Consider the following 15,745-nt stretch of genomic DNA (forward strand, 5'->3'; position numbering starts at 1 on the left):
GACTGTCATCAAGAAAACGTGGACATGCCCACATATGGCCACTGGGGATGGTGAGTAACTTGGAGACGACGGCGGATGTTCCTATTCTACTGCCTTTGCTCCTTTTAAAATCAGCTCTATGGAGGTCAATTTAAATATAATAAAAATCACCAGTTGTAGGTGTGCAAGAAAAAATATTTGGACAAATATATACAGGGGTGAAACCATCATAATCCTGACACAGAACACTTCTGTCAACCCCAAATGTCCCTCACGCCCCTTCGTTCCCTCACACACACCCCCTGTTCTTAGGTCCTACGGCTCTAGTGTTTACTTTTCTAGAATGTCATGTAAATGAAATCATACAATATGTTTTCAGGTCCGCTTCTTTAACAAAGCGTCCTGCCTTTGAGGCTCACCCGTGTGTGCTACTTACAGTAGCTGTTCCTTTTTATTCCTACAAGTCCCAGTAGCCCCACAAGGCGATACCACCAGTTTAACCAGTTAGCGGTTAGTGGACATTTAGATTGTTTCCAGCTTTTAGCTATTATGGCTAAATCTTTCAGCCCTGTTTTAACCACAACCAAGAAGTTCTTCCTTAGTGCCATCGCTTTTATCCCAGTTGATCAAAGACGGCTAACTACAAGTTTGATGAAGCGAGATCGTCAGTGTTCTGAGTGCGAGCTGAAAGAAACCCAGTTGGGGGAGACTGGACAGCCACCCTTCCTGACGCGCTCCTGCCCAGCTGGCACTGGCCTCTCATTTTCTTTGCTTCGGTAGCTTTCCCCCTTGTAGATTTCTTTCTGTGTGTTCCACTGTCTGCTTCCGGTTTTAGCCATTTTGAAGTCCCTGTCGGGAACAAGAGCTCTGCCATATTTATCTCTGTTTGACCCAGCGCCTAGCAGAGTGCCTTTCACATAATAAGAGTTATGATAAATATTAAACGAATTGAATTGGGTTCTTCTCTAATCCCTCCCTTGGATACATAAGTGGTTTTTATGAATTCTTTCAATCCACCATTGCATTGCCTCTAGAGCACCATAAAATAGGTTTCCCTAAATCAGAATATTTCAAATCCCTCCTCTGCCTTCACATCACTTACAATGTAACCTTCGAGCCTGTGGCTTCTCTCAGCTGTAATGTGAGAGGATTTGATTAAACAGATCTGAGATTCCCTTTCAGTTCTAACATTCTAAGGTTTTATAAAAAGCCTACTATGTCAGAAGGAACCTGCGAGAGGAGAAGGCGACACAGAAGGAAAGGGGGCTAGAGGGAGGAAAGAGGAACGTAAAGCTATGCCGTGTCTTTATGCAGTGAAAAAAAATGTTAACTAGACTACTGGTGATCATTCATACTTTGTACAGATATCGAGCCATTGTGTTGTACACCTGAAACTAATATATGTCAATTATACCTCAATTAAAAATTACGAAACAACATGTTTCTTAAATAGAATAAAAATTGGAGAAGCACTCAAGAAACAAAACTTGGTGTATGATACAACATTCGTTGGTATAGTATTGGTTTTTTTTAAGATTTTATTTAGGTATTTGAGAGAAAGCTTGTATACAAGTTGGGTGGGGGGGTGGGGAACAGAGGGAGAGGGAGAAGCAGGCTTCCTGGTGAGCAGGGAGCCCAACGTAGGGCTCCATCCCAGGACCCCAGGATCATGATGGATCACCTAGCCTTCTCAGTATGCATTCTTTTAAATTGTCTTATTTTATAAGGAAAACTACGATAACGATAGTTATTTTTTTCCATAGTCAATTTAGAATATCAGTTATGAGGCAACTTCTCATGCTAAAAATTAACGTTGAGACTGGCAACCCCTTTATGTAAGAGAACCATAGCCCTGGTTTGCAAAGGGTGGCCCCAATTATGGCTCTTGTCCTGGCGTGATTATCAGTAGCGCTCCTTTTCACTCTCCAGTGGATGCTGGTTTTGAGCAGTGCACTGTCCAGCTACCTGGTTATTAGTGGTCTCAGAGCCTCACATCTCCCTGCCTGTAACCAGGGGTCTGACCTCGGGGTGGTCCCTCAGTGGAAGAGTCCACAGTGCTCTTTTTAGGCTGATTCCTGGCACAGCACGGTCTCTAGCTGGCGAAGCCACTAGAACCACTCTCTTCCAGGCACTCTGCTCTTTGACATGTCTGAAAAGTTTTTGCCTCCTCATTCCAGCCTTGAGCAGATTCCCCAGCCTCGGTAAAGACAGCATCTTCCCTTCCCCCAGGGCAAGGGTCTAAGAACATCTCTTCATTCATTAAGCCTTCACTGCCCGCTGCTGGTGTGCCAGTCCTGAGCCGGGCTCCAGATTTAGAGAGACAAAGATGACAAGAAGCAGTAAGTCAAGTGTGACTAACGCCATCGTAGTGGGACGCATTCATTTACAACATATATTAAGGTCACCGAGGAAGGAATACTTAATTTCGGAGAGAATGGATGGAGAGGGGAGAATTTTGAGCAGACCTTAAAGGAGTAGTGTTCACTGAGCAGAGGGACAGGGGTGGGTAAGGAGTGCAGGGGAGGAACAGGACGCAGGGGGGAAGCAGAGAGACATATGCAGTGGTCCATGGGCAGAAGACGCATGGTGCGACTGGGAAGGCAAAAAGTGGCCTAGTGTATCTGTTTGTTGCAGTATACCGGTTTGGAACTGAGTGTGAGGGAAGACCTTGGAGCAGGTCCAAGGGGGGCTGTTATTAGATGCACCAGAAGGGACCTTATTTCACATTTAGCGTGGACTCCTGATGTTCCGGTTGAGTGAGGTATGGGTATAGATTCCTCCTGAACTTTTATACTACAACATTACCGCATGCGTTGACCAGTTTCAATACAGACTTTCCTTATGTTGCTTTATAATTAGAAGCCAATGAATCGACGCTCCACAGCGGTATGTAGACGACTAGTGATAGCTTTATGGAATTGTTTATTTTTAGTTTGGCAAAGGCAAGGCAGTAAATATCTCAATTAGTAAACTAAAACAGCACGGATGAGAAATGCCCACAAGGAGATAGGAGTTAGAAATAACTAAGTCAGTTAATTAAAGGAAACCCTCATTTCACTTACCTGTGTTTAGAGTATAAGGAACCAACCTAATGTGTGTGTGTGTGGGGGGGGGGGGTCAGTGTCACTGTCAGAGGTGTGGTCCTGTCTTCTAATTGTTCAGACAATTTCTGTCTTTAGGAAACACTTTAGAAGCGGAATAACCCATCTCACTGGGTCAGTAATCCGATCACCACGGGTACAACATTGTCTTGGACTATGGAATATTCTCATCCTGCAAACTTGCTTCAGTGTGAACCAAAAGGGGTCTTCATTAGGAAGTGCTGGGGGAAGTTACTTGTTCTCGTGGTCATATTTCTGTTCCCATTACGTGGCCTAATATGTGAAAACGTTTAACGAAAAATGCAGAACCATTTCCCTGCTCCTGGATAGGATTCCCTAGACTCTATCTGAGATTCCGTTTTAAGTTGGGGAGGAAAAGCAGAGGTGGTCTACAAAGCTGAGTTTCAAAAATTTAAGTTGTGGTGTATTGAACCGTGCCGTTCGTAGGACTGCAAGATCTGTAGGAAATATGGACCGTTCAAAAGTTAAAACACGGAATGGTGGCCCAGAATGTTGACAGTCTTACTGAAAAGGAAGTTTGTGTTTTCAGGTTACGAAATACTAGTATTCGGTTATCACGATTTCTTGATTTTTGGAAGTTGTATCCTGGAATCTGTTTCGATGTATGGCATGTATTAAACACAGCATGAAAGGCCCTTTGGCTCTCCTCCCCCAGGGGGCCAGGGTGGGTGGGGGGATGGGGGGTGGGGGGAATGGGGGGAGGGGAGAGGGAGCTGGGAAGGTGGAAGAGTAGGGGAACAGGGGGTCTGACAAAGATTGTTATCTTCTGCTTCACAGTTTACTGCGTTCAGCTCTCCGTGGTCTGTAGGGGAAATGGTGAGGCTCGGTGCGTGTGTAGATGACATTTCTGTCTGTCTCCTCTCTGCTTTGTAGACTGGAAAAAGATAGCATTCAGCAGAGCTTCAGCAACGAAGCAAAGGCCCAAGCCCTTCAGGCCCAGCAAAGAGAGCAGGAGCTGACACAGAAGATACAGCAAATGGAGGCCCAGCACGACAGAACTGGTAGGTGGTAGGAGAGATTAGAGCCTGGGCACTGGCTCACAAGCCAGGCCCACGCCTTACTGTGAAATGACATCAGGAACACCTGTAACCTTTGGCTGGCCGAAGGGAGCAGATGCTAACTACACCGGAGATTCCGAATTACATATTAGTTAGCGTTTAAAAGAGAAAATGGAAAGTATTGCCCACTGTCTGTTGATTTCAGAGTGCTGCTCTCACATCTGTTGCACCATCTGGATTATGAGTTTATTTACCTGTGTTCAAGAAACGTAAAGCTGAGAGAGACCACAACAAAGTAGAAAAACAAAGGGCTTGTTTTTGGCTGGGTTTTCAGGCACACATGTTATATAAAAAAATAGCATCAGAAGCTCTGCGGGAAATGCTCTGAGCTTACAGTTAGAGTCTCCTGAATAGCATTGAACAGTTCCCACAGTACACACATTATAGCTCCTCTAAAAGCCTAATGAGTTTGCTTCAGCATCCAAACTGGAGAAAAGCTTTAGCCATTAATCGGTTCTTAATTCACTGTCGCAGCTGGATGTAATTCAGTGGCTCCAAATTGATATGTTCCTTTATTTAATCTTTGCAGCTTCGAACATTTTTAGCATTTGTATGATTTCCCCACCTCCCCCAGCCCAATCTAGAGTGATGTTTAATCCTTTGCATTCTTCAAGTTCTCACACTGCTGTGAAAATTCACTAATACAAGGCATTGACCACAGCTGGCAGCTTGGCTAAAAATCGCCATCTTTCATCACATCGGTGCTGTTTCGCAGACGGAGTTGGCCAGTAACTCTTCACCTTTCATTTGAAAGTAAAATGCACTTTTGTTCGAAGCAGGCAGTTTGATGCGTTCAGCTGGAGTGTTCTGTAGCTCCTTTCACTTTCGAGTTGTGTGTTCACAGACAGTGTGAGTCAAAACAAGACTGCGTCAGTCATTATAATTCCACACCGCATACTCTGAGCTGATTGTCCTATTAAAACAAAAGTTTAATTGATCCTGCCTCTTCCAGAAAAGTGTTGCTTAATTTCTAGTGCCTTGATTTATTTTGCTTTGTAGGCTCTATGCTTTTTGCCAGTCAGTGGCTGAAATCAGAAAGAAAGCCTGACACATAAAGATAATTTTCACATGATCTCGTGTACGCTGTATTTGATGACAGGGTAAAAAAGCGAGTGCTCATCCTATAGGTGAGAAATGGTAACATAACCTCCGTTAAGTCATCCGTTTGCTCATAAAGAGGCAAATGTCATATTGACCCACATGATACCCTCCTGCATTTTCCCAGGCTCAGGAGGTGTTTTTCCACTAAAAGTAAGAGGAGGAAATTCCAGGAAAAATTAGTGTTTGCCCCTCCTGCTTGCAGGATTGTAGTGATCAAGGAGTCTTGGGCAGAATCTCTAAGTGCTGCGTGAGAGAATTTAACGGCTAAGACCACCTTAAGAACACTCCTTTTATTTTGCACAAAAATCCCACGCTCTCTTCAATTCCCTGACCAGATCTTCAGTGATACTCGTACTGTTGACAATGAAATCCAACTTCTAGGGGAAATTTTGTTATTTTACCTTCATAATGAAAGAAGCATATACTAGAGGTGGGGATAGTGAGATATATGTGGGCAAATACGAGACATAAAGCAGGAATTACAGTATAGAAGAGAGTTCCTCTGTTATTTTAAAGTTGCGAATTATCTAGTTGTGATCATTCTTGACACTGTTTATAGTGAAATTGTCAAAATAAAAATACAATATCGTGCATATTACAAAGACATAAGCATCCACGGCTCCACTTGACATAATCTGACACTTTATCGACACGTTGAAACGTTCCCCCAAGCTGGTATGATTCAAACTGTTTCCGGGGTGTAATTATTAGAAAAATTAATGCCTCCCAAATTTAGTGTCTTGCCAGGTGAGTGGTCCTTGACTTTGAGGACACTGAAATTGACCTAGTGGCTTATAGGAAATAGGTAGTGGTCTTAGCACTTTGACTGGTCTACATAGGAAGCCTTCCAGAGTTACAACCATAAACATCTTACATTGGTGGGGGCTTTATTGTTATTTCTAGAAAATGAACAGTATTCATTGCTGACCTCCCAGAATACATTTTTGATAAAGTTAAAGGAAGAGTGCTGTACATTAGCCAAGAAACTGGAGCAAATCTCTACAAAAAGCAGGTGGGTAATATTATACAATACTTATACAATACTGAGCACTGTTTGTGTGAATACTGTCACTTTTTTCTTAAAATAAAAACAGCATTTCCACTATTTGAGGCTGATATCGACATTAGATATGTGTTGATGTATTTCCTATGAAAATATTTCCTCTGAATGGACAATTTCTTAATACACACATTTCTAAAGTGTCCATATAGACAGGAAGTAAAACCAAACCATCCTTTCATTCTCCTAAAATTGATTCGTTTTATTAGAACAGCTGTCATTCGTTTTGTAGGTACACTGCTCTTTTTTAAAATACATCGATTGGGATCTTTGTGAATTACTTTCTGCACATTTCCTAGTCAGGTTGTTTCCACGAATGACTGATTTTATTTTCTAAATGACAAAAAGCCCGAGTTCTCATCTCAGAGAGTGACTGTGTAATCTCAGACAAATTTACTTGACCTGCTTCAACTGTGATTTCCTCTTGTAAATGAATGGTATTGGACAGAATCACTTCAAATTGAACTATAAAAGGTGTCACTCACGTAAACAAACCAGGTATCAGATGTCCCATTAAAATACAACCCAATGGAAAACTAACCTATAGATCTCTTCTGTATTTTTCTGAAGTTCACTTTGATCTACACAGAGCAAGCAGTAGGGCTCAGCAAACAAACTTCTGCCTCAGGTATCCCATTCAGAAGGAATTTCCTAGAGAATCAGAGCATATCCAGTTACCCTGAGCTCTGTCTTGGGTTCCTGCATCAATGAGTGGCTTAGCTGTTGGACTCCCCATCCCTGAATCCTTTGGGGAATCATTGGGATGATGAATCCAGTTCTTTTTGCTCACCGGAAGGCAGAGGTTCCTATAAAGCTTCCAGAATGTGCTCTGACATGTGCCCCTTCTTAACAAATACTAATTAAAGATCTTATTTGGGTAGAGAAGAGCTCAGGGTGCCAAAATACCAGATATCTTCAAGAAGTTTGATAAGGAAACCCAAATGATTTTGTCATAGGAGAGACCTTCATAATATATCACCAGTAGTTGCTGCTAATTAGAAATATTTGATTTGCTTCACATAAGCTCAAATCTAAGTAATTCATTAGAAACAAACAAGCAAAAAAAAAAAAAAAACAACTAGATCATTACAATTTAAGAAAAAACTGCATTGATCTGGTACTTAAAAGAGTGTCATCTTAAGATCGCTTTGTGATTGACTATTATCTTACTCTCTAAGGAGACATAATTCCGGAAATGGCAGCTTGTAAAGGACAAGGAGGTGTACTATATGCTCAATATATATTATTTAATTCTTACAACTTGAGACAGGAATTATTATCTTCTTTTACATGTGAGGGAACCAATACTCACAGTGTTTAAATGGCTGGGAAGTGGGAGAGCTAGAGTTCTACTATAGATATTTCTAGTTCCAAGGCCTATGATCTTTCTTATAAGAAGAGTAAGAAGTAAGAATTTTATGTCTATTACCAAAGAAAATCCAGGCCGAAGCAGCTATGATGAGTAAGTCTGGAAAAGAAAAGATATTCTTTAAATCCCCATGGGGAAGTAGGCATGCTCGTCGTGTGAGGGTAAGCCTGGGAGCCTGGGTCCGCCTATGCCCTGTGTCCTGTGTCCTCTTTCTTCTGCTCTAGATCTGTCCATTTATCCTGAATTGATCTAGTGAGACTGAGCCTCAGCCCTGAGCCCCCTTCCCTTGCTTCAGATTCCCCCAGTTCCTGACCAACGCTTTGCTGACTGGGCATGCTTCTGTCTGTCTGATATGTACCTGGCACGCGGTACGTACTTACTAAGTGAATGAAACAAGTATGGTTTTATCCCTCGTATCCTGACCTGGTCCCAACCTGTTCCTGTGTTGATGACAGGCAGGGTGCAGTGAAAACCACTTTGGAATTCAGAAAGAACTCGGTTCAAATCTCACTCTGCCACCGGGCTGCATGACCTTGGGTACCATGCCTAATCTCTCCAAACCTCAGCTTCTCCATCCCTAAGATATGTATATTTTTGAAATTTATTTTTATTTATTATTTAGAGAGAACATGAAGGTTGAGGGGACGAGAGGCAGAGAGAGAAGGAGAATCTCAAGCAGGCTCCACACTCAGTGCGGAGCCTAACCCCGGGATCATGACCCGAGCCGAAACCAGGAGTCAGGTGCTTAACTGACTGAGCCACCCAGGCGCCCCTAAGACATTTCTAAAACCATGTTGCAGGATTGTTGTGGGGATGAGAAATACCGAGAGATACACAGGTACACACATATGCATGCGCACAAATGGAAGGAGCCTCGCACGGGGCTTGACACACAGGAGTAGAACCACAGCAGATGGCACCGTTTTCAGGGTCTTGACCGGGCCAGTTTGGATTTGACTTTGACCTAGCTATTATTGTCTTTTCCACGGGGGGTCTGAATGCCATTCTGACAGACATAAAGTCTATATCACAAGGAAAACCTTTTCAAAGGCAAAGCAGAATCGGGAAACTGTGCGTCCAGTTGTGTTTGGAGTCCTGCTCTGGGATGGCCTGTTTCGTAAATCTGAAGAATTGAAATAGGTATCTACTGTATTTTTGCAAGTTTATCCAAAATAAGGGCAGGCCTAGCCCTTGTAAACACTCAAAGAATTGTTACTTATTATGGTTAAAACTTTTAAGAGTCCCCGAAGTTTATAAAATAGTCATTTTGTGTGTCTCACGAGACTGTGGTAGATATGATAAACTGATTTTAAGATTGGTCATTTGTTGACTCTTAATTTCTTGTCCACGGAGTCTCTTTTCCCTCTGGCTCCCTCTACGAAAAGGATGATATTTTCAAACTTCATACAAAATGTATCATTTGATTTTGACATTACCTTTTGCTTTGAATTCACCTGTATAACTTGAAGGGCCCTGAATGTTTCTTTTTAAATAAAGAGTATAAATTTATGAAGCCCTCTAGAAGCCTTCTGTACACCCTGTACTAAACTTTGGGGATAAATGATTTTTTCCTGTGCTTTGAGGTGAGGAAAATCTTGGAGATTCTTGAGTTTTCTGAAGTGTTATCCTTGTGGGAGTTCAGTGTCCACAATAATGAAACCTCATGGTAATTTCGAGCCAGCTTTCCCTCAGAATACTACAGTAAAATTTTTCTTCAAAGTGAGTGCATTTATTTTGTATTACTCAACAATCAGGAACAATTTTTGCGGCTCCCCTTTCCTCACTCAGGACGTTTCTCGAGGACTTCTACATTATTTATAAGTCCCCGACTAACTGAATGGCTCACACCGTTTATAATGAGCTTTATTCTTTCACTTGCAGATCTGGCCATTTGACCAGAGCCCGTGCTGTCCCTAGGAACGCTGACAGTCCGGGCTCACTGTGCAAAAGCTCTGACTCGGTCCCCCAGCCTCAGGCTGCCCTGTGCAAGGGTTTAGAAACGGTCCCTCGGAGTGCGCCCGTCATACGTGTTTTCTCCCCAAGTAATGTGCGTGGAATTACGGCAGCGCCTTGAGCCCCCGTTGTCTGCAAGCCCTCCCCAGTGATCAGCCTGGTACTCTCTGCCCGGCGCATTCCACACGGCTTGGGTGGTATCTGTAACTCCAGGGTTCGTGAATGGCACGGCCCAATTTCGAACTAAAAATGAACTGCCGATTCCGTGCATTTGCTAGAGCTGGTTTCTGACCACAAGACGGGACAATTAATTCCATTTTGCTTTTAATTGGCACCAGGCAGGCACGCTGGCTGATTGTAGTTGACGCTCTCATAAACTTTAGCTACCCTTTCGTCTTTATTCCCCGGGACCCCGGGAGCTTATTATAGTCCTGGGGTTGTTTTTGAGGGTGGTAAGTGGAGCTATTGAAATATCTTTGGTGCAACTGTGATTCCTGTTTATCAAAGTGAGGGAAGTGTTCCTTCTCCACAGGCGCTTGGATGAATCAGCAGTAAAATGTTTGCAGTACGGTTTGCAGGGCTGAGACCTCGGCCTGGGAAGAGCTGAGAAGTGATGGGCGCAGGAAGAATGAGCCTCCGCCCGCTGCAGGGGGGGCGATCACGCCTGGGCCCGGTTGCAGCCCCTCGCACTCCGATATTGGAGAGACAGGCCAGCAAGGGAGGACAGAACCCCGGACTACGGGGTGGTTTGCGTCTCTTCTTTCTTTTCCCGTCACTGTCACTTTCTGGGTTGCTAGGCTTACGGATCGATGTCTAACACTGCCCCTTGTGTATCTGTGATTCGCGTTTTGTAATTCAGAGGAACAATGGGAGTCCGTTGGGTCTCGTTATATATAATGGTTGGTTTAATTTGGTTCACTTCTATCTTGTTAATTGTAAATTGATCATTAAGATTTGAATTCTAATCTGTCACCAGGGTTGTGGGTATTGAGGCTAGAGCAATGATCCTGGTTTTAATCACTGATGATGAGAAACAAATTTTATAATTTTGGTACATATTGCAGTTCATATATTTTAACACTGTATTTTATGGTGTTATAAATATTGTTAAATGACTTTTAGTGTAGTTTTACTGTGTGGACTATAATGTATAAATTATATTACTGTTTTGGCAACAGTGAGTATCCAACTGTGTGAGTTTAATTGAAGTAAAGAACACACACCCGGCTGAACTATTTTTTTTCCCCCCGCATGTTTGGATGATGTTAGGTTAGGATGCTACAAAAATTATATTCTACAAGGAGAGACTCATTGGCCTCTGCTAATTGTCACAAAAAATCAAGTGAGAATCTAAAAGAATAGAAAAGTAAAGGGTTAGGTTTTCCCTTTAAAAAAAGCAATTATCTCTGTAATCCTAATTGTAGTAGTAAAATATTATACTTGGTGCAAGTGCCATCACACAATGTAACGGGTATATAAAAATGCAGGGGAAAGTTTATGCTTCTGTGAAGCCAGAAATTACCTACATTTTCTATAAAAATGGATTAGAGACAATTATTCTTTTATATGACACTGGGATAATCATGCCACAGACGTAATCTGGAACCAACACAGAGGCTTGTGCTGAAGTTTACTCTCTGAACTTTGCAAACTACTAGTTCTTTCAATATATGCCGGGCCCTAGACAGACAAATGATGATGTCCATGGACATTTGCCAAATTTTTATCCAACACTGCAAGTTGGAAGGCAAATTACCATTATAAACAAAGGGAAATAAAAACCCCAAATCTGCAAAACAAACAAAAAAATCAGCCATGAAATACTTGATAATACTGTGCACTTTACAAGACAACATTTATCTTTTTGTGGTCATGTAAGGCATCCCCACTGTAGGGCATTTGGCTATAACTTACAAAGAAAAATTACAAAAAAAATTTCCTATGACATTACCACCTAGCGAAATATTCTTTGTCTGTGAGGTATCTCCTTGCACTGAGTTTGCATGCGGATGTAAGTGTGGACATATGTATGTACACGTACATGCACCTGATGGGTGAGCTCCACTGCATATAAAGCCTGTATCCTGCTTTCCACTTATTGTTATCTGGTGAATCTTTATCTACATTCACTACCCTGGAAACCATTTTAATTGAATCATTTGTATGCATAATAATTCATTAGACATTTAAGATATTCCCAGTTTTTCCATACAATAATAATTATATTGAATAATACAATATTTATGAATAATACAATAATAATTTTGTCCATTACTCTTAATTTTTGATAATTCCCTTAGCTGAGATGCCTAAAAGGGGATTGTGGGTCCAGAGACTCTGACCTGTCTTTTTTCTGTTTCAATAATAATGAGCCCTTTCAAGGCTATTGATGTGGATGATTTTGCTCAAGTACGACACTAGATTCTCGGTTTACATGTACCCATGCAGTATGTGACACAAAGAGGTGAGATTTAGAAAGAAAACGTGAGAGGCAGTATAGCACAGTGGTTGGAACAACCCCTTTAGAGCTGGGCAGGACAGTGTTTGTATCTGGACTGGGCTAATCACCCTTTGGGTGACCTCAGGCAAGTCATTGAACCTATTTGCCTCACAGTGAAAAGGAAGTAAACACTGACCTTGAAGAATTAATTCTGATCATTAATATAAAGGATGGATTCCACTGTCTGACCGAGTAGGCACGCATGCACTGAACAAATATTCAACTGGAATCTGGCTTTGTTATGCACATTTTGAACAATAGTAGAAATTGAGAATTTTATAAATGTTGATTGACCTTTTCTATTTCTCCCTCTCTGAATATTTTTCATATTCCTCATGAAATTCATTGGAATTTTGATGGAGACTGGGATAACACTTTATTAAATGATGCTTCTCATCTTCATGTGTCTCATTTTTTTCTGTGTTCCCAGTTCTTTTTTTAATTTTGAAAATTGTGTTCCCATTGCCTTTTGTTTTTCGTGAAGGTTTTTCAAGATCAAAACAACTTTCAAAATTTTTTTCCAGGTGTATTGAGAAGTTATTGACATACATCACCGTCTGAGTTTATTAAGTACAGCATGATGGTGTGATTTGCATGTATTGTGACATGATGACCACAGTGGATTCAGCTAAAGTCACTTTATTTTTTGTCTTAGATATGTACCCATTGTAAAAATTCAGAAAATATGGAAAAGGAAAATATAGTTTTTAAAAATTCCTAATTCTAACACCTCGAGATAATACATATTAATATGTAATATATACCTCCAAGTATTTTTAAGGGGGAAGAGGAAAGAGTATTTTTTAAATTATAAAATGGTATCACTTTATATATGCTGATTTTCAAATATTTTCCTTTCCAATATATCGTATTTTATCAGTAATTACCACCACCACCAAATAGCCCTCACTGTCAGAATAGCCTCTTGATATCCCTTTGTGTAAGTAATGCAGCCAATCTCCTGTTGACACATTTCTGGATTCAGTTTCCAGATATCAGGTTGCAGAGCAAGGTTGCTTCTAGAAAGAATGCTACTGCGAACGTTACGACTTTTTATGTGCAAAGGTTTCACATTTTTATATTCTAAAAATCTGTTTCCCCTGTGAATGCTCTTTTAAAAAGCGACTTTTTTTTTTTTTCTGGGGAAGTACCTCAGAACAGATAAATACTCTTCTGCATGTTTTCCTAATCTGGTTTAAGGATATTTTGTTGTCTTTTTGGAATATTTTTTTGCATGTTGTGATAGGAGATACTATTCTTAGAAGAACACTCAATTAACAATTTTTTATAACTGCCTTAAGTTCTTGGATATTGTATGTGATTTTGAAAAGAGAAACATAAATCATTATTAACTGATTTAGACTATTTCAAATATAAGTGAATTCTTATTAGGAGAAGCAAATGTAGACTGAGTGCTTGATCTGAGCTTGAACGAGATAATCCCTGCCCTCATGGATAATCTAGTAAGAAAGATGAGGCATCGAGCCACAGTTCAGAGGAATAAATTATAAGCTAATATATGCAGAAAAGCTGGGGGTACTTTCCAAAAAATGCGCTGACATATTGAGAACTGCAAAGTATTAATCAGGGCAAGTTTCCTTTGAGGTGACACTGGAACCAGGATGAAAACAAAATGAGGGATGAGGAGAAGGGAAAGCGAGAAGTCGCTTCGTACAGTGACGCCAGTTGGCCCCCGGGGATGAGTTCACCAAGCAAATCCACGTGTCTCCTTGACCGGGAAGAAAAGACACTCCCACCTCACGGAGAAATCCTTTCTTTGGAGGGACACAATTCTGCATCAGGGGTCCCACTTAACCTTCAAGGGACAAACTGGTCCTTAACTGCTCGCATTTTCTTACGCAAGAGCTTTAAACTTTGGGTGCCTGTGGGGCAGTGGCGCATGAGGAGATGACGGCCGCAGGATCCACGCTGAGCGAAAAGCGAGGATGGCGATAGGGCTTTCCTCAGGTTTCTGATCTGCAGATCTCGAGACTTGAGGTGATCCTCCAAGATTCTGGAGAGGTGGCATATTTCCTGAGGGACACAAGCCATCCCCAAAGTAGCTAAACCTGTGATCCCACATGCAATGTGTGAAGGCAGGAAGAAGATTGGGTAAATAGTACCCGTGGTGGCAAAGTGGGGGAAAGTGAACCGTATGTGTCCCCAGAGGGGGCGTTCGCATGGGAAGCAAGCTCATCTGCTCTTGGGATGCCAGAAGAACGTGGAAGACAGAAGTGGTGGAGCATAGGACTGAAAGCACAGTTGCTGGTTCGGCCCCCTGCCCCACACAGCCAGTGGCCGTCCCTCTTCCTCTCAGCAGATCAGGGACCTCCGCTCTGAAGACACCGAACGAGCAGGCTCTGGTTAGAATAGGGGCACTGAGCGTAGCAGAGGGAAAGTAATAGGAAGTCTGCGTTCTGGAAGATGAGATCCCCACCTGTCTATTTCCCACTGGCTCCTTAACCACTGGGGGTTAGGATCAGACCCAGCGAGAAGGCAGCTGGAGAATTCTTCTCTTGAGAAGCAGAATGGCCCCAGAGGGAAGAATGACAGACGTGGATATTAGAAATCTCCCACCGGAAAAGATGGCTTGGCGTTCCTTCACTCCGCACCCAAGGCCTCATCACACCAGCGCGCATGTGATCGTGATGAGCTACTGAGCCAGCAAGGACCAATATTTAGGTAGTCACATGACGTACATATGCCTATTGCTTTAACTACACACCGGAATAGTAGTAATTCACGTGACAAGCTGGAGGTGGGGTGGGAGGGCGGGTAGAGGAATGCCATTTTTCATTATGCCTTTTGGAACCATATGATTTAAATCATGTGCCATTACATTAGCTATATTAATTAAAAGAAACAACGCTCTGTCATAGAGATTAGGCCTGGGGTTGCTCCTTTAACAGCGTGGTGGCTGGCTTGTAATAGGCACTCAATAAATTTGGGGTATGAGTATGAATCCTTATTATTTTTGTGTCGTTCCTGGAAAAAGTTATCTCTTTCAGTAAGTCACTCTTCCTTTCTCTGTGTAGACTCTGTCTACCTCGTGAGTCCCTGCAATGCTTATATCCCTCCTCTAGACATTGTGCAATGGCTGAAATATTTCAATTTACATAACATAACTTTTATTTACACTGTTATTTTTAAGTATGGGGTTTAAGATAATGCTAAGTTTATATAGTAAAAGTGTGCTCTGGTGATAAGAACCTTTAACGTCTGTCACTTCTGTGTTTTCACTGCTCTAGATCTGAAATCACTCAGCTCAATCAAGAGAAAATGTATACATACAACAAACTGGAAAAGTTACAGAGGAGAAACGATGAGCTGGAGGAACAGTGTGTCCAACACGGGAGACTGCATGAGATAATGAAGGAAAGGTAATTCAGCTTTAGTAATCAACTGCCATGCCGTATACTGGCGGGGTTTGGTTCAAAAGCAGAATGGAACTGATGCACGGTAATGGAATTCATGGCCACAGTGGCACATGAGGGATATGCTCAAAATCTGATACTCTTGAGCGCTTGAGTTTTGTGCTTTCGTCACTTCTTCTAATACACATATCCCTCTTTACTATTCTCTAGAGAGCGTTGTAGGAAAACC

The 15,745-nt window shown here is 41.9% G+C and overlaps 1 protein-coding gene across 8 annotated transcripts in view; it reads left to right on the top strand.

The window, feature by feature from the left end:
* SDCCAG8 (SHH signaling and ciliogenesis regulator SDCCAG8) overlaps positions 1 to 15,745 on the top strand; it is a 229,597-nt gene that overhangs the window by 141,587 nt on the left and 72,265 nt on the right. For all 8 annotated transcript variants that reach the window (XM_032317272.1, XM_032317273.1, XM_032317277.1 and 5 more), the window contains 3 exons: positions 3,975 to 4,102; positions 6,164 to 6,272; positions 15,391 to 15,522. In XM_032317272.1, the coding sequence (XP_032173163.1) occupies positions 3,975 to 4,102; positions 6,164 to 6,272; positions 15,391 to 15,522 (369 nt within the window). The remainder of the gene's footprint in view (positions 1 to 3,974; positions 4,103 to 6,163; positions 6,273 to 15,390; positions 15,523 to 15,745) is intronic.

The sequence above is a fragment of the Mustela erminea genome, chromosome 17, assembly GCF_009829155.1.
Source record: "Mustela erminea isolate mMusErm1 chromosome 17, mMusErm1.Pri, whole genome shotgun sequence".
Lineage (NCBI taxonomy): Eukaryota > Metazoa > Chordata > Mammalia > Carnivora > Mustelidae > Mustela > Mustela erminea.